The 21,596-nt window shown below is 45.9% G+C and overlaps 1 protein-coding gene across 4 annotated transcripts in view; it reads left to right on the plus strand.

Moving 5' to 3' along the window:
- Positions 1-21,021: 21,021 nt before the first annotated feature.
- The window catches only part of CLUAP1 (clusterin associated protein 1), a 54,385-nt gene continuing 53,810 nt past the window's right edge, over positions 21,022-21,596 (plus strand). For 2 of the 4 annotated variants that reach the window (XR_014557743.1, XM_083711138.1), the window contains exon 1: positions 21,053-21,238. Coding sequence is in view for 2 of the 4 variants with exons in the window: in XM_083711138.1 (XP_083567264.1) it covers positions 21,217-21,238 (22 nt within the window). In the remaining 2 variants the exon portion in view is untranslated. Of the gene's footprint in view, positions 21,239-21,364; positions 21,384-21,596 lie in introns of those variants that run through there. The other 2 variants (XM_083711140.1, XM_083711139.1) reach the window with 2 other exon arrangements.

Raw genomic sequence — 21,596 nt, forward strand, 5'->3', positions numbered from 1 at the left:
CAGAGTATACTATGCAACACAGTACTCTACTTCTGAAAAGAAGAAGAAGAAGAGTTTGGATTTGATATCCCGCCTTTCACTCCCCTTCAGGAGTCTCAAAGCGGCTAACATTCTCCTTTCCCTTCCTCCCCCACAACAAACACTCTGTGAGGTGAGTGGGGCTGAGAGACGTCAGAGAAGTGTGACTGGCCCAAGGTCACCCAGGAGCTGCAGGTGGAGGAGCGGAGACTTGAACCCGGTTCCCCAGATTACAAGACTACCGCTCTTAACCACTGCACCACACTGAAAAATGGAAAGTGTAATGCTGGTGGTCAACAAAAGAGGTTTAAAGGCTCTCTCAAGGCAAATCTTTAAAAAAAAGTAGTATAAACACTGACAACTGGGAAACACTGGCCTGCGAGCACTCCAATTGGAGAACAGCCTTTATCAAAGGTGTCATGGGCTTTGAAGACACTTGAACTCAGGATGCAAGGGAGAAACGTGCTATGAGGAAGGCAAGTTTGCCAAATCCTCACTGTGATCAACTCCTGCCCAGAAACCTATGTCCCTACTGTAGAAGGATGTGTGGATCCAGAATTGGCCTTCACAGTCACTTACAGACTCACTGTTAAAACCGTGTTTATGGAAGACAATCTTACTGGGCTACGAGTGATCGCCAAAGAAGAAGACTCTAGTTCTAGTAGGAGGTACAATCTGATTTTTGTTGTCTATGCATGCACACTCCTGTTCTTTCTGCCACCGTAGCCATGGCATTTGGCTCCACTTAACATTCTGCAGCAGAGGTCATATTCAGTCTGTTACCTGTCCTGCTGCTACCCTGCATGCCCTTTGATAAATTAATGTTCTTGGCTTATTGGGTAATTATTGAATTGAAACATTTAATCAGCAAAACCTATATTGCATGTCTTTCATGTCTGAATGTTCCTGGATTGATGAGCTTGGACAGTATCCCTAGCCACCCGTGGATCAGGTCCTGTCTCCCCCTCGTTTCAGGGACGTTCCTCCCCACCTTGGCCCCATAAAACAGGTTAATGGTACAATGAAGCATTTAACAGTTACGTTTGTCTGGAAGTCATTTAAATGAACTGCTTGTTCTTCCACTTTGGCCATATCTGCCTTCCTCCACTGAAGGATTGCTGCCCATATGTAAAAGTTGCCAAGCTGTTTTGTTTAATCCTCTCTTTTTAAAAAAAATAAAAATAAAAATGTCATTTTCTCCAAGGAGTTTGGAGTGGTTAGGAGATCTGGGCCATGGGCAGCATTCTGAGGTGAGACAGGACTGAAAGCCAGTGCAAAAAGTAAGATGGAACTATGGATAGGGGCTAGATTGGATTCAGTTCACATTTACAGGTGAATCTGTCAAATCCACACACTCACAAAAAAATAAATATGAAAACCAAAACACAAGTGAAATGAAAAATCTATGATTTTCTGTGCATGTACGCGGGCAAATGATTTGGAGTGTTCTGACATCTTCTTTCAGAGAGACTTAAGGTTTTTCTTTCCTTGAAGGCTGATTGTCTGGAACAGAACTTGTACACCATTTTCTCGAAATTGAAGGCCCTTGTGTTTTCAGTTTTCCTAAGTGCAGAGCTTTGGCACATGCAGAGCAACTCCTCCATGTTCTTCCTGAGCACCCTCTCCAGAGTCACTCTGGGAGCCACTTCTCAGTGGCTGACTCACCTCCTTTCGCTCTGGTTAGCTCCAGTCAGCACGAAGGGCAAGAAGACTTCTCCGTGCTTAAAAGCTCCACTTTCCTGCTTCTTGGTGGGCTCAAAGATATTGGAGATGGAGACCCTGCTGCGACGCTGCTGCAGGAATAGTGAAACGTCTTCAAACCACTCCAAACCCCTGCGATTCCAAACTACTACGCCTTTGGTAGCAGGGCTAAGAAAGACCCCTAAACCCAGGAGAGCTATTAACGTCCAGAGTAGACAAGGCTGGCTGGCTGAGCTATAGAGAGCAACTTCATGTGCCTTATCTGCACAGTGTTGTGGGCAAAATTGATTCTAGCTCCCCCAAATTGCCATTTATTCAAACCCTTGGATGTACGTGCAGTGTCTAAGCCATTTAGGGCTTTTTTGGTCTAAATCAGTGCATTGCGTTGTGTCGAGAGAGGACAGAGGGAAAGGCCAGATGCTGAGGAATTGATTGTAACAGGGAGTGGCCTTTTCAAAGGCTTGAAGCGACAGCGTCTCACATGGCGTGTGAGCTCATCACTCTGTCTCAATGTACACTTGGGGTGGCACATAAAAAAACCTGCAGCTAACCAGAGCTGACAGTGCCCTGTAGTGTGTTAAGGCTGCTGAGAGTTGTTAAAGGTAAAGGTAAAGGGACGCCTGACCATTAGGTCCAGTCGCGGACGACTCTGGGGTTGCAGTGCTCATCTCACTTTATTGGCCGAGGGAGCCGACGTACAGCTTCCGGGTCATGTGACCAGCATGACTAAGCCGCTTCTGGCGAACCAGAGCAGCGCACGAAACATCGTTTACCTTCCCGCAGGAGTGGTGCCTATTTATCTGCTTGCACTTTGATGTGCTTTCGAACTGCTAGGTTGGCAGGAGCAGGAACCAAGCAACGGGAGCTCACCCCGTCACGGGGATTCGAACCGCCGACCTTCCGATCGGCAAGCCCTAGGCTCTGTGGTTTAACCCACAGTGCCACCCGCGTCCCATTGAGAGTTGTTAGGTGACTCCTATTCTCCTCACAGAGCTGCAATTCCCAGAGTGGTTTAACAGTCAATCCCATTTCTCAGGGAACTCTTGAGAATTGTAGCTCTGTGAAGTGAATAGGTGGTCTCACAGCACTTTAAACTAACTACAGGTCCCTGCATGCTTTGGGGCAAGTCCTGACAGTTACAGAAGAAGAAGAAAGAGGAGGAGGAAGAGGAAGAGAATTTGGACTTGATACCCCGCCTTTCCTTCCCCTTAAGGCAGCCTTTCTCAACTTGCAGGTCCCCAGATGTTGTTGAACTACAACTCCCATCACCCCTAGCTAGCAAGGCCAGAACTCAGGGATGATGGGAGTTCTAGTCCAACAACATCTGGGGACCCACAAGTTGAGAACCGCTGCCTTAAGGAATCTCAAAGTGGCTAACAATCTCCTTTCCCTTGTTCCCCCACAACAAACACTCTGTGAGGTGAATGGGGCTGAGAGACTTCAGAGAAGTGTGACTAGCCCAAGGTCACCCAGCAGCTGCATGTGGAGGAGCGGGGAAGCGAACCTCGTTCACCAGATTATGAGTCCACTGCCCTTAACCACTGCACCACACTGGCTCTCTCAAAGTGGGGCAATAGTGCATTACATCTATGGTGCAGTTGTGACCAGAGAACTTTAATTGCACAAACCTAAATTTCCCAATATGTGCTTAAATCCCTGCCACAAAATCCTGGCAATCTGGAGATGCTGTAACCAGCTCTTTGTGTCAAGGCCTCTTGCCTCAGCCTCCAATCAGAATTAAGAGAAGGGACATAGCTCAGTGGCAGAGGATCCATTCTGCAGGCATGAAGTTCCCATTTCAGTTGCTGGCATCTCCAGGTGGCGCCAGGAAAGATGCCATACCAGAAACCATGGACTGCCTCTGCCAGTCAATGTAGAGAATACTGAGCTAGATGGACGAAGGGTCTGATTTTATAAAAGGGAGCTTTCCTATGTTATATTATAATTTAGGTGGCTTAAGGTAACCACTGAAATGGAGAGGCAAATTGACCTTATGTGAATATTCTTTTGTAGCACCCCCAATTCCCTGCACATTTAATTGACTTGACAGAATTCTAACAAGGAGCCAGGGGAGGTAATTTTTGCTCTCTCCCTGTACTTTAATCTGTGCATATGACCTTAGCTGAGGTGACTGCACTTTGGAAGAGGTTGTGTGTGTGTTCGTGCGCGCGCGCACACACACACACCGTCATCTGCCTTTGTGGTACGCTTTGCATTTCCAATTGCCTCTCGCTCAGTATGCGCAAGTTCGATTTTGCAAAGCTCAGCCCTTGGGTGAGTTTGCGCTACTTAGAAGTGATTTTCAAGATAAGGGGAGATTAAGCAAGGTCTCTGGTGATGTGTCCAACAGGGTTCATTAATGGCAGAGGCAGCAGTGGAAAATTAAAGTCCGCGTGGGGTTTAACCTTCTGTGTCTTGGCCCCATCAGCTAACACTGCACTGCGGCTGTTTCTACAGCTAGGAGCCACTAGCTGCTTTCTAGCAAAGCACACACACACCCCCCCCAGCTCTGAATGGCAGCTGACCACCTCAGAGTCAAAAATATGAGTTGTGTCCACTCAAGAAGGAGGGGTGTGTGGCTTTCAGCCAAAATGTACTCTGTGGGCCGCCTCCCTGAAAAAGCCCCCCCTCACTCATCACTATTTTCACTGCTGCCCATTTAGTTATCTGTCTTCAATATTATTCTTTCATATGATATACAAATATGCAGTACGCAACATTAAAGAGAAAGGAAAATAAGAAGTGAAGGAAAGAAAGAGCAATCATTAAAAAAATACCCCACACATATATAATTGTATTGCATATTTTCCTTTTGTCATTCTGTACTAAATTCTCACTCAGCTCATTGGGCCAGTCTCTGCCTCATAGTCTAACCTACCTGACAGGGTCGTGGTGAGGATAAAATAGGGACGGGGCAAATTGTGTTTGCCACCTTAAGGCTTCTTGGAGGAATGGTGGGATAAAGATCAAACAGGTAAGTTAATGAATCTCTATGTAGACAATACATAGATTACTGGTACATTATACCTACGGTATATAAAGCATTTGGATCTACGTTTTTCTATACTTTGCTGTACATTCTGAAGACACTCCACTTTCCCATGAAAATGGCCATAAGGCTGTCTGTCCTCTCTGACTTTGACAAAAGTAGTCAATGGGATCATGGTAACTATGCCATTTATTTACCTTCCTCCAAGGAGCTGAAGGCAATAAAGATGGCACACACACGCACACACACATACTCTTTATTGTCACAACAACCCTCTGAGGCAAGTTAGACTGAGAGTTGATAAAAAGGTAAAGGTAAAGGACCCTTGACAGCTAAGTCCAGTCGCAGACGACTCTGGGGTTGTGGCGCTTATCTCGCTTTACAGGCCGTTTGTCCACAGACAGTTTTTCTGGGTCATGTGGCCAGCATGACTAAGCCACCTCTGGCGAAACCAGAGCAGCGCACGGAAACACCGTTTTCCTTCCCGCAGGAGTGGTGCCTGTTTATCTACTTGCACTTTTTGGCATGCTTTTGAACTGCTAGGTTGGCAGAAGCTGGGACTGAGCAATGGGAGCTCACCCCGTCGCAAGGATTCAAACCACCGACCTTCTGATTGGCAAGCCCAAGAGGCTCAATGGTTTAGACCACAGTGCCACCCAGTCACAGTCAATTTATTGATAAACCACATTTCCCACAATCTGTGCTCAAAGTAGTTCACATAAAAATAGTCTAAATATTAGTATATTTAACAGCAATGAATAATAATGAACAGTATAATATCACTACAATATAGCAGTAAAAGAAAGATCGAACTAGAATGATTATGGCAGGTGTCATTGCTCAGTCTGAAGGCATCTGCTTGGCATGCCGATGGTCCCGTATTCAGTCCCTGGACCCTCCAGGCAGGACTGGTAATGTCCCGTAGCACTTTAAAAAAATGCTTCCAGTTGAGTGACTTGACAGGTAGAGCTCGATGGAAGTGCAAATTTTTGCAACGAAGGACAAGTTCAGGGTATAAATCACTCCTCTAAACAGAGCGTAATTATACCCCACCGCTCTTTTTCTGCAAACTTGTAATCTGAGATTTCCATTTTTGTGTCTCTGTCTGCATCGAAAGGAAAAACAAGTAGTGGAAAGTGATGCTCATATGTGTGGAAATAGAAGACATCTGTTTTCAAGTCTGCAAGGGCTTTTTTATTTTTCAATATTTCAGTTTCAGATACAGGAAGCACAAGAAACATCTTAAGCATCACTTGGAGAAACAGGCGCTGACTGTTGGCCATCCTACGCAAGGATGGGGGAGGAATAATGTTCCAGCTAAAGCTGTCACCGAGGCGTCATGCAAATTTTATATGCAGATTTGCAAATGAGGACTTTCCCACAATGCCAGAGGATGACAAGCCATTCAGAGTCTCACCAGTCAACCCTTATACTACTGGGTTAGATTTCTGCTATGAGGACTTGCAGAATTGCAAGCTAGGGCTGCCACCAGTTGAGTTGCAGCACTTTCTCACTGTGCACCACCAGGTGCATGCACAGGCTGAATTGCGCTCCTCAGTGGCGCCATCTAGGCTGCAATACCAGCCTTGCCACCTGACAAAACTCAGGTCAGCTGACACACCCCACCAAAGACCAATCCAGCTCCACCAGGGCTTATAAAAGCCACAACTCAGCACTTGTTCTTTGGTCTGAACAGTGTGTCTTGTGCTACCTACTGCCAATGAGGAGTCAGAGCCCTCTTTATTGGGCGATGGAGGCGAAAATCTGAATGGCACATAGGGGCACATTAGTGCTGCTGTTAGATGAACCTGCAGGGCAATGCCCCCAACCCTGGCCTGAGGATATAGCACAGCCATCCTCAGTCCCAGAGGACTCTGCTTGAGAAGATCCTGGAAAACCAGAGCCTCCCCTTCTCTCTTGCAGAAGAAGCTTACTAGAGAAGACTGGGTCCCTTTAAGCAGAACAGCCTTATGCAGCACAGTAAGAATTGAGCTGCATCTGGTGCTGTTATTATATGGTCCAGTAACAGATCCTACAGACCCTGATGTTGGGAAAGATGGAGGGCACAAGGAGAAGGGGACAACAGAGGATGAGATGGTTGGATAGTGTTCTCGAAGCTACCAGCATGAGTCTGACCAAACTGCGGGAGGCAGAGTAAGACAGGAGTGCCTGGTGTGCTCTGGTCCATGGGGTCATGAAGAGTCGGACACGACTAAATGACTAAACAACAACAAACAGATCCCACAAAGCAGCAGGGATGGCTAGAGGTTGCAGGACCATGGACAGCTCCAAGAGAACCACTTGCTCAATGGTTGGGAGCAGGCTGATGCCTTTTAAGCTTCTGCTTCCAGACAACCTCTCCTAGGCTCCACCCCTTAAAGAAAAAAAAATTAATGGCCCAACCCTTTGGCCAGAAGATGGACAAACCTTCTTTGTTGCATAGCCTGCTTCTTGCCTGTGCTGCCAGACTGATAATTGTGAGGTGAGGCATCTGGTTCCTCAGCTTCAGGGGCAGGTGCCCGTGAAGGTCTGGATTCTGGCCTTGGTGGTCCAGGAGGTTCTCCTGGGTGCTCTGTCTGACAGTTCTAGTTGCAGTGTTCTCCTGATCTCTGGCAGCTGGCTCAGAGCCCTGAACTTTAGCTGGTGCCTCTGTAGCCTCTGGCTATGTCTGGATTGTTGCTAGATTCAGGAGTCATGACATAAGGCCTTGGTTTTAGTATGTTCCTTTTTGGAGCAACCTGAACCCTGTCTTGTATCCTTCTTGAAATTCACCCCACCTTGCCTCATGTCTAGCCTGAACCTTGCCTTGTCATACAACCCAAGTGAGCTTTGCCTTGCTGCAATGCACCACAGAGCAGGATGGGACCATTCAATGGAGGAGACCCCACTCCCAAACACACACTGGAGGGTGTTGTACTTAGGACCCACCCAGACTTGGAGCTGGCCCTGGCTGGGTTAAACCCACCCAATGGATCCAGGCCACACGCTGATCCAATAGACAGGCTGATCCGGCAATGCATCCCGTGTGTTCTAATGAACAAATGGACAAAATTGTGAATGAAATCTTTGATTTCCTCTACAAATCCCGATGCTGGTATTGGTGTCGAGAAGATGTGTACCTCAAATCTGGGAGCAGCCAGCTTGGACGCGAGTGGCTCACGTAGCGCACGTTAGAAAACTCCTTGAACTCTGAACATTATAAATGACAGCAGGAAAAATTGCTGTGCTCCAGGTATACCTTTCTGATAATGTGATCAGAGAACAGTTTTGTGGGGGTGGGGGTGGGTTTAAGCGTAATGCTATTAAGAAGAGACATGGGTTGCACAAGGATGTGATGAAGGGTGATAAGAATCATGTTGTTTGGTCTACAGGACCAGAGAGAGCTTATACGGGTTTTCTGTACTGAAAAATAAAAGTTCAGAAAATGGTATCAGTTTGTGAATTTCATGTCCTGCATCCTAGTGCGTACAAAACAAGACAGCTTCCTTGCAGGGCTCGCACGTAGCTTTTTTGAATGACTTGATTGTGAACATCATCAACTCTTGGTCACTGGTGGCAGCTGAATGTCTGAACTGAGAGCAAGAGTGGTGGTGTGGTGAAGCACAATGGAGGCTGCTCCACTAGGATGAGTGAGGGACTGCCCCATCGACTGCTCCTTCTGCCCAGAACCAGACATCTACCTGCCTGTCCTCATCCTTACAAGCAGTCCAGGAGTGGCCCTGGCTGTCACCTTCCTCAGCCTTGGCTGCCCTTGTAGAACTCAGAAGGTACCTTTCATCATATGTGGTGGAACTGTAAGGTGATAAAAGCTTTCTGGGATATGATATTTAACAAAATGTTTAAAATAACTTTTGTTTAAAAAAACCAGAAGCTTTTTTTATTAGGAATTACAGGTACCGACATTCCAAAGGACCAGAAAAGACTCTTTATGTACGGAACAACAGCCCCCCCGAATGCTATTAGCCCAGAGATGGAAAGAAGACAAGGTCCCTACCAGAGAGGAATGGCAAACCAAGCTGATGGACTGTGCCAAAATGGCAAAGCTGACTGGAAAACTCAGGAACCAAGAGAACCAAAGCTTTACCAAAGAATGGGGGGGGATTATAAGTTATCTAAGAGACCACTGTAAGCAGATGGAAACATTGGCAGGATTTTGATTTCACTTGTAGAGTAACAATTACCATGGACAATATGGATTGATACAAAATTGAGAGTTTGGAAGAAGATGCAGTTTTAAATGCTTAAAATGGAACTCGGTGGACAGGGTGGGGGGAGTCCTGAGATTTGAAGAAATCTCTGTATATGGATATATATTTGAGTTTTTATAACTTTGTACAGTGGTACCTCGGGTTAAGTACTTAATTCATTCTGGAGGTCCGTTCTTAACCTGAAACTGTTCTTAACCTGAAGCAGAACTTAAGCTAATGGGGCTTCCTGCTGCTGCCACGCAGCCGGAGCACAATTTCTGTTCTCATCCTGAAGCAAAGTTCTTAACCTGAAGCACTATTTATAGGTTAGCGGAGTCTGTAACATGAAGCATCTGTAACCTGAAGCGTATGTAACCCGAGGTACCACTGTATTGGCAAAATCAAATAAAAATGATTTTTAAAAAGAGAACTCAGTGGGGTAGGGGGTGGGGACAGAACTAGACTGAGTTGGCCCCACCTGTCATTGGCTCTGGCTGTGCCTGTCATTGGATTAAGCTCGGCCTACCTTTGGCCTTCCTATCTTCCACCAGTTCCAATGGGCATCAGCCACCAGTGGTTGCATTGCATGTTCTCCTTCACCCATTGCTTGATTCCTGTGAGGTTTCACATGATGTTGCTGCATGGGGCATCACATCGCAAATGGCCCCGTGGCCCCAAGTTAGCCATGTTTTCCCTTGTTGTGCTTACTTGGGAAAGTGTGTGCCGCACATGCAGAAGGCTTGATGCCTGGCACCTCTCTGGTTAGAAACTCTCCAACTAGGAATGAGCTTTTGCCCGTCCCGTTGGAGAACTACTGTAAGCTGGAGCAGAAGGTCCTGGAGTCACTCCTCAGCATCTCCAGCTAACAAGGGTCTCCCAGAAAGAGCTGCAGAATACATGATCTGGAGTCCTTGGAAAGCAGCTTTCAGCCAGACTAGAAAGTACTGTAATGGGAAATGAGCCTTTGATCGGCTTCACACTGTTAAATTCTCCCCACTTCTCCAAACAGTGAGATATTCCAGGGGTTGATTTCCTTTGGAAGGAGGTCACTGGAGGCTTATAGGCATTTTGTAAAACTTGCATTACATATATACAGTATGTGAAGAGGTGACAAAGAGCAAACAGTGGAAATTTCCCCACCAGAGAGCTAAAGTCCACTGTTCCATCAACAAGCTACTAGGGAGACAGACAGCCTTCCCTGAGATGCCCACCCCTCTTGTTTCCATTGCAGCCTCTCCTTATAGAGTGACATCTGGAATACAGTGGTACCTTGGTACTTGAACAGCTTGGCTCCTGAAATCAACTCCTGAACGCCACAAACCCAGAAGTAAATGTTCCAGTTTGCAAACCATTTTCGGAAGCCGAACGTCCAAAGCAGCTTCTACTTGAGTGCAGGAAGCTCTTGCAGCCAATCGGAAGCTGCACCTTGGTTTTCGAACGGTTTCGGGAGCTGAACAGACTGCTGGAACAGATTAAGTTCGAGAACCAAGGTACCACTGTACAGCATCCTTATCTGGGAGGGGTCAGGGTTTGCATTTTGCCCTCTTTTGGTTATTTCTTAGCTATTCAGAAAAAAAACGGTCTAACAATTATTTCCCATTGCCAGGCTATTAATGTTACTTTGTCAAGTCTGGGTATTGCCTCATGATAATCCACCTTGAAATCTCATAGGAAACCCATACCAATGTTTAAGTGGACCTCATTCTCATGACTATTTGCAACATCCTATAAATGAGTCCCCAGGGAACTCAGGGCATCCAACATGACTGCCCACCACCACCACCCTCCATTTTATCTTCACAATAACCCTGTGAGGTTTCAGTTACAGATAGGTAGCTGTGTTGGTCTGCCATAGTCAAAGCAAAAAAAAATTCCTTCCAGTAGCACCTTAAAGACCAACTAAGTACTTAGTACTTGCGTGTGCTTCTAACAGCACCTTAAAGACCAACTAAGTACTTGGTTGGTCTTTAAGGTGCTACTGGAAGGAATTTTTTTTGTTTTGACTATGGCAGACCAACACGGCTACCTATCTGTAACTGGAACTATGGAAGGCACCACATTGAGCCACATGAAATGGAAGTCCATCAACCTCACCAAGAAACTTGCACAGGTACAGACTGATATCTTCTTTCTTACTAAATGCAAGAACCTGGACATTATACCCAAGGGTCTTAGAATTAAGAACCCTCTACAATCCACGTATCCCTGTGAGGTTGTTTCAGTTGCAAGCATGTGACTAGTTCAAGGATACCTAATGAGATTTGTGGCTGATTGAGTATTTGAACCTGGGTCTCCCTGGCCATAGTCCAGCACTCTGACCATTACACCTCACTCCTGAGTCTTGGGTCAATGAAGAATACATCCTTTGTGTCCTTCTTCTACATTAGCTGGTCCTTTAAAGGGTTTTGCTTCCCTTGTTCAAATTTCCATCTGCTTTGCATTGCCCTTCAGGGCTCCAAACTTCTCCCCAGCTGATGCTTTACCTGCCCTTTATCTCATACCACTTTCGTGTAAGGATTAGCCACCCCCCGAGAATAATCAAATGTGTAACTGAACTTGGAGCTTTAAAAGTTTATCACAATCTTAATCATGATGTGTAAGTTAATGCTCTGATGCATATGATAATGCTGCATCCTTCAAGTGCATTGAGCCGAAAATGACGTCTCCAAGGAATCGATCCCAAGCTCTTCTGGATGCTTTGAACATTTTCTTTCCGCTGCTTGCAAAGTTTCCTTCAGGTGTTCTGATTGAAGCTGGGCTCCCAGCCCTCCCTGCTCTCATTTATTCAGAACACCTTTCACAAGATGCCAAAATGAATGCTGGTGGCGGGTGGTGGAGGGAAATCAGGTGGTGGAAGCAAATCAGGAGAAAATCAAAGCTGAAACATTTCAAAGATTCAAAAAGCTCACATGGAGAATTGCCAAAATAATGAACATAGGAGCCTGTGAATTCTGGAGCAATAGTGAGGCACACGTAAAACTATTTAGGCAAATGGACAACAGAGAACTGTGGCTGGATTGCTTTACATTTTGGTAAGTAGCAGCTGGGGGTGCTATCTAGAATGGGACGATGCTGCTTTAGGAGGGGAGCTTAACTCTTTCCATCCTGCGCTGCTTTCCTGATCATGGTCTTCCTCCATCACTCAAAGCTCTACCCTTGTAGAGGAGGCTGAGGTGGGGGGCAAAACCAATGGTCAGAGAAAGGATTCAGCAGCCCCTTTGTGCCCATAGCATTGCTACTTGAAGTCACCTATCCCTCACTTTTTACACATTTGATGGCAGCCGGAAATTGGGGGCAGCTCACATTTACAGGTGAACCTACCAATTTTCACTTTCTGAAACAGTATGTGAACCCAAACACAACCATCCTCTGAATTCTGCATGTCTCTGAATTTTGCAATGCAGTTCTTCAGTAATGTAATGTGTACAAAAATGCATATACAGTGGTACCTCAGGTTACATACGCTTCAGGTTACATATGCTTCAGGTTACATACGCTTCAGGTTACAGACCCGGCTAACCCAGAAATAGTGCTTCAGGTTAAGAACTTTGCTTCAGGATGAGAACAGAAATCGTGCTCTGGCGGCGCGGCGGCAGCAGGAGGCCCCATTAGCTAAAGTGGAGCTTCAGGTAAAAAACGGACCTCCGGAATGAATTAAGTACCTAACCCGGGGTACCACTGTACTAGGATAATGTGTGCATAAAATGCATATACTAGTGAAAATAACATACAAGAATGCATTAAATTTGGGGGGAAGTACTTGCATATATTAGGAGAAATGTACGCTAAAATGCTGATGAATTTTCATGAGGACTGGTTTGTGGTTTTTGGTTTTTAAATTGCACATTGCTATGGAAGTATGGAGAACTGAACTTTAGATTGGAAAAGTAAGAAACTGAAATGGACAAATTTTTCCATCCCTCGTGGCAACCCGCATTTCAAGATCCTGGCCTGGCAACTTGATGTATTGTTCAGCTCAAAAGTTAGCCAGGCAGTTGGGAAACTCAATTGTTCTTGTTCCTGTGGATAGGCTGACAAGACCATTGAGTGCAGAAAAGTTGACACTGCAATCCATGTAGCCACAGGCGCTTCTGAAAGAAAAGTGGAAAAAGCCCAGAAATGTCTGAGAAGCTCAGCAGACACAGAAGGGGGAAAAATCCTATATATTGGGTTCACTTAAGCTCTCCTGCATAATGCAAAGTGTGTGTGTGTGTGTGTGTGTGTGTAAGTACTGAAACCCTATAAAAGTAGATACAGGGCCATTTTGGATGAAAATGCTGCATTAGGAATTAGGGGCAAAAAAGTGAGATCTGGTCCCTAGTCCCCTCTGTGTAGGTATCCTTATACTTGCCGTGTCACCTTAATAAGACTGAATAAGGTTAGGGATCCACAGAGTAGGGAACAGAAATGTAGATTGGCATTTTGAAAAAATGGGAAATAAACTGAGCTGTTTCAGAATTAAGGAATTCATTTGTTAGGGACAACCTGGAAACATGCATTGGGCATAATAAAAACAATAGCTTGGTTTACCCATGTTGAACCATGGTTTAAACAAACCTTAGTTAAGAAACCACCATGGGGGAACCCAAACTGGCACCTTAACTATGATTTGCTAGTGAAAATCACAGCCATGGCTTATTGTTGGCTTACCGATCTTTAACTATAATACCCCTTACATGTGAACCCAGACATTTTGTAATCTTGCCTGGTCAGAGTCAGTAATGCTTCTGAACAACAGGTGCTGGAAACTATAGAAGGGTGGAACTACGTGGGGGGAAATAAGTCTCCATTGATTCTAGAATAAAATGCTGTAGCTGAGCTGAGCTGATGTATCCCGTGCTCCTGTAGTTTTCATGGCCAATTTGAGTGAGCATAACAGCTCCAATACTTTGGCCACCTCATGAGAAGAGAAGACTCCCTGGAAAATACCCTGATGTTGGGAAAGATTGAGGGCACAAGGAGAAGGGGACGACAGAGGACTAGATGGTTGAACAGTGTTCTCGAAGCTACGAACATGAGTTTGACCAAACTGTGGGAGGCAGTGGAAGACAGGAGGGCCTGGCTTGCTCTGGTCCATGGGGTCATGAAGAGTCGGACACGACTAAACGACTAAACAACAACAACAATAGGCTCTTATTCAGCAACCTAAATACCATGATCTTCAGAATGCAGCTAACATGGGGATGAGTAATTCCCTGCATGCAGATAATTGTTTGGATTGTAATTTCCCTAAACGAAGACAAAAGGTTAGGGCTTCTATTATATGCAAAGCTCTTCATCAATGTTTCATGTTCAGTAAGTTATCCTAAACAGAGGAGGCCCTCATTCAACAAGCTTCACATCCGCAGAAAAAGCAGCCCTCCCTACGCCTCTTTCACAGCTCAAGTGGAAATTTTCAGCTGAGGATAAACTCTTCAAAAAAGAAGACACCGTGGAGATTTGAATGCTCTTGAAAATCTTAATCCATTCTAACACCAAGAAGTCTTAACAATGAGCTATAGGCTAGGAACGCATGGGGGATGTGGGACATGAAGGTAACCTTTGCTGCTCTTGGGAGTCAGAGCAACGTGATAGACTTCCATAATGAACTGAAGTTTCTCCAGCTTCTGAACTCTGAGCAAGGAAGAGGGCAAAGCCCCTCACAACTGGCTTGAACAGGGAAGAACAACACAACTGTTGTTTCCACCCTTGCAGGAAAATTAACAAAACAGGGTTCACTGGGGAGAAAATGAATCACAGATTTGAAAAGTCCTTATAGATATGGATGTTTAAAAAAAAACTCCATTTTCCATTCCACCCTGTCACGTGCAGCCGTGTTTTTATTCCACTGCAGTTTGTCTTCTGTCAGTGTGGCGTCGTGGTTAGAGTGTCAGACTAGGACCTGAGAGAGACCAGGGTTCAAATCCCTACTTGGCCATGAAGCTCCCTAGGTGACCTTGGGCTGGCGGTCACTTACTCTCAGCCTACCTCACAGGGTGGTTGTGTGGGTAAAATGAAGAGAAGTACGTATGCCACTTTGAGCTCCACAGAGGAAAAAGGTAGGATACAAATGCAATGAATGAGTGCTGTTTGCCGTAGTGAACTTACGTACCTTACATAATTTATGTAATTCATTACATAACTTACATTGCCATTATGTTATTCTGCTGCATTTATTTCACTACAAAGAAAACTGTGCAAATGGGGGTCTTGACTTAATCAGTTATGTATCATTTGTGGACTGAAAGCAACAACAACAACAGTAAGTATGGATTGAATTCTCTGGATTGATTTCCACTCCGGACATAAACACTGGCCATTTCTGCTGCTGTTTCTGTTGGTGGGCTGGATCCTGGGTTCACTCAATCCTGACAGGCCACTTTGACAAGTAGGTTAAACACCTCCCCTTCCCCACCGCTGCTTCCCTGCTGAAAAATGCTGCCTTCCCATGTTGATATTATTTGGCAACCACAGGCTTCGGAACTTGTGTTTGCTGACGAAACATGTGCTTTTCACCCTTGGACCAGTACCCTGTTTCCAATCATGGCCAGTCAGATGCTTCTGGGAAAACCACAAGCCTTCCGCTGTTGTCTGCCTAGTATTTGATATTCAGAGATGCACTGTCTGTGGGCAGGGAGATTCTGTGTTCTCTAGGCTTAGCTGCTTCCATGTTAAGCTCTGCAAATTCCTGGCTATTCCATATGCTAATAGCAAACTCGTTCTATGAGCGTGGTACCTTATTTAGCAATGCACGCATGCATAAGAGGGAGATATTAGCAAGGTTGAGAGGAACCATGAGGTTTATAAAGTGCAAAAGATCATTGTTGCCGGTGAATGAAGGGGAGGGGATACTCTGGAAACACTGCAATGGGAATGGAGAGTGTTGTAAGAATGTTGAAGGGGGGCAACCAAGGAGGGAGGTAGAACGGAATGGAGTAACCTGGAGAAGGTTGTGGCTGGCTGGCTAGAATCCAAAACAGGAGCGCTCCACCCTGCTTGTCTTTCTTCTTGCACAAAAATCCCGCTTCCCCAAAATATTTGACCATTTTGTGATAAGGAAAGTGGACAAGGGAAATGCACTGGAAAGTATTACTCGCTTTGATGCCACATCATCTACTCTCCCTGCAAACAAATCAGGATGAATGCTCATTAAGCAGCCAACATTATCTAACATCCCCCAAAATACATCGGGACAGTGGGTCCTCTGGAAGCGTCCTATGGTAGAATTAAACATATAGTAAAAGGGAACACTTGACCTATGCAACACATTCCTTGCACCACCCAGGCTGCATATACACCATATATTTAAAACACATTCAAAGCACACTCAAAATGCTTTTAGAAATTGGATGTTCAGGGCACATCGATGGACCAGGGCTGCATACAAGCCATACATTTAAAGCACATTTAAAGTTTATTCCACCACCACATTTCAAGAATACTGGGAACTGCAGTTTGTTAAGGCTGTTGGGAACTGTAGCTCTGAGTTCCCTGGACTACAGTTCCCTGGATTCGGGGAGGAGGGAGGGCTTTAAATGTGTAGACAGCCCTAGTAGTCCATTGGTCTGCCTGGAACTGGAACATTTATTTCTCAAAAGCACTTTGAGAGGGAACTTCAGCCACAAAAGTCTCCCAGAGAGGCTCACAACAATCAATAATAAACTCCTTGCCCTCAGGCTTCCAATCTAAAAGGCACAGCACAAAAGCGACTGGGAGGGGGCTGGAGGGAAGAAAAGCAAACTCAAGCACTTGCTCCTGCTATAAAGTTATTGTAATGTTGTTTCACACAGGGAAAGTGGAAGAAAGATCCCTGCTGCTGCTCGTTCTTTGGGCAAGGGCTGTAAGTCAGAGTTAGTCTCCTCACACTCTTTGCCATGATGCTTTCCCTTAGAATCACAGAATTAGTAAATTTGGAAGTGATCCCAAAGGCCATCCAATCCAACCCAACCCCCTGCAATGCAGGAATGATGATGATGACCAGATGCAGGATTGGGAACCATTTGTCAGTCCGAGGGCCGTGTTCCATTTATAGCAGCTTTCTGGGGACCACATGCCAATGGTGGGTGGAGCTAGGGGCAAAAGTGGGTGAAGAAACAGGTGTGTATTTTAAATTTGTACAGTAAAGGTAAAAGGTAAAGGACCCCTGGATGATTAAGTCCAGTCAAAGGCGACTATGGGGTTGTGGCTCTCATCTCACTTTTCAGGTCAAGGGAGCCGGCGTTTGTCCACAGACAGCTTTCTGGGTCACGTAGCCAGCATGACTAAACCACTTTTGGCGCATGAAGGACCATGACGGAAGCCAGAGCACACGAAAACGCCGTTTACCTTTCTGCCACAGCGGTACCTATTTATCTACTTGCACTGGTGTGCTTTCAAACTGCTAGGTTGGCAGGAGCTGGGACAGAGCAGCGGGAGCTCACCCTGTCGCATGGATTTGAACCACCGATCTTCCGATCAGCAAGCTCAAGAGGCTCAGTGGTTTAGACCACGGTGCCACCCACATCCCTATTTTTACAGTAGGCTAGCTTCTACACACACACACACACACACACACACACACACACACCTGTGTTCTCCATCCAGGCAAGCAAGAGGCATCACCACAGTTTAAAGATACACTCCAGCCTTGCAAAACCCCTCAATTAGGCTGCAAAGCAGGGTTGGTGAAGGGTGTGGCTTGGGAGGTTGTGTGACCTGAAGAGGGTCTCAAGGGCCAGACAGGGAGCCCTGGAGGGCCACGAGACTACCCATTTGTGGCCCAATATAAAGGAAGGCAGGACTCCTGTGTCTCTAACTGTTGTGTAGAAATTTAGCTGGTTTTCTTTGCACCTTGTATGAAAAGCTGCATCTGCTGAAATTCTTTCACCTACATAATTATTAATTTTAAGAGTACACTACCTTTGCATCAGATCACCCCACCTAACAAATCTCTCTGCCAAGCAAAAGAATTCAGGGAAAGAGATTCCAGGGAAGGAGATTTATTTGTTGTTTTCTAGTGGCACAAGACCCCGTCTAGGCAGCTCCAAGAAGTCTCCCCTCCTCCCTCCAAGGAACCACTCACATAAATTGCCTATGCTGTTCCTCCAGCCTCAGTTCCTTTTGGGTCCAACTGGCAATCTCAATAAGGTTAAGAAATGGCTAAAGGGGTGCATATTGCCCCCATTTCCCAGTTGTTCATTTGTGCACTCCAGGCTCTTCACTTTATATAGACAGGACTTGGCACAAATTGGCAGAGAGCCAGGGTAGGGAGAGGGTTCCCCTCTGGGCCTCAATCCACACCACTGCCCAGAGAGGAGGAGGAGAGACAAGTGAAGGCCACAAAGCAAGTGGACAGACAGGAGCAACTGTGGGGCAGGTGCCTGATGATGCAAACCTCTGATGACCAAAATGGCCCCTCAGTTCGACTCATAACCGAAAAACCAGCCACTGATTGTCCCTCTAATGCCAGAATTTTGCAAGGCTTCCATGATGGAATTGCAGACAGGTTTAAGGTTGACAGCCAAAGCGCTCTGGAGGAAGACTTGGCAAACCAGTGCCTTCATTATATCTAGTTAGAGCTGCTGCTGACATGAGGAGGGAAATGTTTCATTTATGAGCAGAGGCTGCGGCGGCACCTCACAACGAGCTCTTCTCTCCTTTAGTGTCAAGACGTAAATGCTGGGCAGGTGTTGATCATTATTTTGGTCCTGGCGGGGTGGGTGCATGAGTTTGAGGCCAGGATGAAAAAGGATCCCATCACTTCTTTCTTCTGCGAAGAGCGTTTTGGGAGGAAACAGAAATTGGACAATTGCCTAATGTTAGTATAATTAAATAAATTAGTATAATTATATTAATTATAATAATAGCCCTCCTGCTTTTTCTGAGTAGTGGTTTGTCCCTGAAGTGCCACATTTACCCAGGTTTGTCTTCCATGGGAAGAATGGTCACCGGAGGTCTATTGGTGCTTTATAAGATTTCCATTTACAGCCCCCTCACAGATTATGTCAAACTGTGTCTCCTCACAGGCCAATATTCAGTGTTAAGCACCCAGGCTAAGAGGTGGACCTAATAGCAAAAAAATAAAATAAGATAAATCTGAGGGGTTACAGAAGCTTTTGTACTCATATCTACTGTGATCCCATCCCATACACATCATCTCATAAGTCATGGGGTGGGGGTTTCTATAGTATTTTTATTCTGAAATTACATTTTCCGCATTTGTAAAATTGCTCGCTGGGTGTTTTCTGCTCCTGTTGCTGTTTAACACAATATATAGCCTTAAGAAACGTCATACACAGCTTGCTGGCTTTTAACATCCCAATTAAGATATCACCTTATGAATGTTTTTATTTCTTTTTATTCTAGTATACCAACATGGCCACCAAGCATTTTATAAATAATTCAGTAAGTAAAAGTTCAGTATGGAAGCCCAAGATAATATCTAGTTAGGCAACCCTCCTTTAAAATAAGTAGGTAGACTCCCTTGCTGCCGCCACCCCCCCCCCCCCGACTTCCATCCTTTAAAATATCCCAACTGAGCATATGTGGAGGAATTGTGTACATCAGAGCTTTCCAAACTTTTCATGTTGGTGACACGCTTCTTAGACATGCTTCATTTCAAAGTTTTACTAGCCAACCAGAGGTTAAACTAACCCCTTTCCAGCCCCAGGAGGAGTTCGGGGAGTGTTCACACGATATACATACACACTGCAGCCAACACATTAATGTGACATGGCACACAATTTGGAAATAAATCATTGAAGAAATTCGGAAAGTATCCTGTCATCGTTCAGATTAGCAGCTTCCCTCCATCACTCCAACAAAAGAATCTCAGAAGAGGTTAGTCAAAGGGATCTGTTATGAAACTGTGATGATGTGAGCTGTCACTTTCATTAGATTACTGAAGATAAGGAGGAATGGTGTGCAGAGCAGCAGGGGACTAGGAACATAATTTCCGGTGCTTAAGTACATAAATGCTTCTGATGCTGAAACTATACAGTAGTGCAAACACACACTTGTTCCTTTGCAAAGATGAGCATTAAGGCTACTCTGGCACAAAACGAATGTGATTCATTCTATGTTGCATGTAGGTGTCAATGTGTACCTTGATAGCGAATGTGTCAGAAGCTGGGGCTCAGAATAAGGCTCCCATGCATTTAAAATAGTATCATACCACTTTATAGCTTTATAGGTAAAGGTAAAGGTACCGCTGCCCGTTCGGGTCAGTCTTGCCAGACTCTAGGGTTGTGCACTCATCTCACTCTATAGGCTGGGAGCCAGCGCTGTCCGCAGACACTTCCGAGTCACGTGGCCAGCGTGACAAGCTGCATCTGGTAAGCCAGCGCAGCACACGGAACGCCGTTTACCTTCCCGCTAGTAAGCGGTCCCTATTTATCTACTTGCACCCGGAGGTGCTTTCGAACTGCTAGGTTGGCAGGCGCTGGGACCGAACGACGGGATCGCACCCCGCCGCAGGGATTCGAACCGCCGACCTTCATATCGGCAAGTCCTAGGCGCTGAGGTTTTACCCACAGCGCCACCCGCTTCCCTTATAGCTCTATAGCCGTTGTCAAACAATGCTGGGAATTGTAGTTTGTTACGGGTCCCCTCACATGGCTACAATTCCCAGAGTTCTGTAGGAAGAGGGATTGACTGGTAAAGTTTTTATAATTTTTTTTGAAAGGCAGCCTAGAAATATTGCACATAAAGTAAATATTGCAAATCTGGTAGAGATTAAAAATAAATAAATAAATGCAGATAAAATAAAACATACACCATGGCCGTAGCCAGGATTTTGTTAGGGGGCAGGCCTTTTGTTAGTGAGGGCAGAACCTCAGTCTGCTATGTATATTTATTGATCACACGAAAGCTCATACCAAGAACTAACTTAGTTGGTCTTTAAGGTGCTACTGGAAGGAATTTTTTGTTTTGACTATGGCAGACCAACACGGCTACCTATCTGTAACTGGAACTATTGATTTAGGGTTGGGCAGCTGACCCTCCCTGCCCACCCCCCGCCTACAAATAAAAATCTCTGCTTGGATGGCTGTCTCCGACGACCAGCTAAGCCACGCCCCTCCCTTGTCACAGGGCCTCAGAAGCAGCTGGGATTCCAGCCTAGCCCCGCCCATCCCCGCGTCTGAGCCTCGCATTCGATTTACATATCGCTCGTTTCTTTCAAAGGCGTTTCTTCGTCTTCCTGCGCGGTTTGAGCCCGGCGGTGCGCCGTAGCCTTGTTGTCATAGCGACCAAAGCGCCGCGGCCTGGTCTCGAAAAGCTGCGCGGGGAAGCCTCGGCGAGTGTAGCGTTGGCCGAGTGAGTCAAAACAGCAGAGGATATTTCGCAGAGTTTCCTGGAGCCACCATGTCTTTTCGCGACCTCCGGAGTGAGTCGAGTGGCCTTTATTTCGTTTAGAGCCCCCCCCCCCGCCTCCCCGTCCTCTGTCTTCCCGATGTGCCTGAAGGCTGCCCACAATGATGCAGTGTCCAACATCCGATCTGTTCCCGGGCATCGCTGATCGTACCACCAATGTGGGGGTTAATTACTAATCATTGTTATGATTCCACCTTTCCTAAGGAGCTGAGGAGCAGCGTGCATGCCCCCATCCCGCGCTCTCGTTTTATCATTGCAACAACCCTGTGAGCAAGGCTTAGTTAGCTTCATAGCTAAAGGGGGATTTGAATCTGGGTTTCCTGACCGCAGTCCAGTACGCGCTTGCTCACGTTGGCTCCCAAAGTTGATCA

This window comes from Podarcis gaigeae (assembly GCF_964106915.1).
Source record: "Podarcis gaigeae genome assembly, chromosome: 14".
NCBI classification, from domain to species: Eukaryota; Metazoa; Chordata; class Lepidosauria; order Squamata; family Lacertidae; genus Podarcis; species Podarcis gaigeae.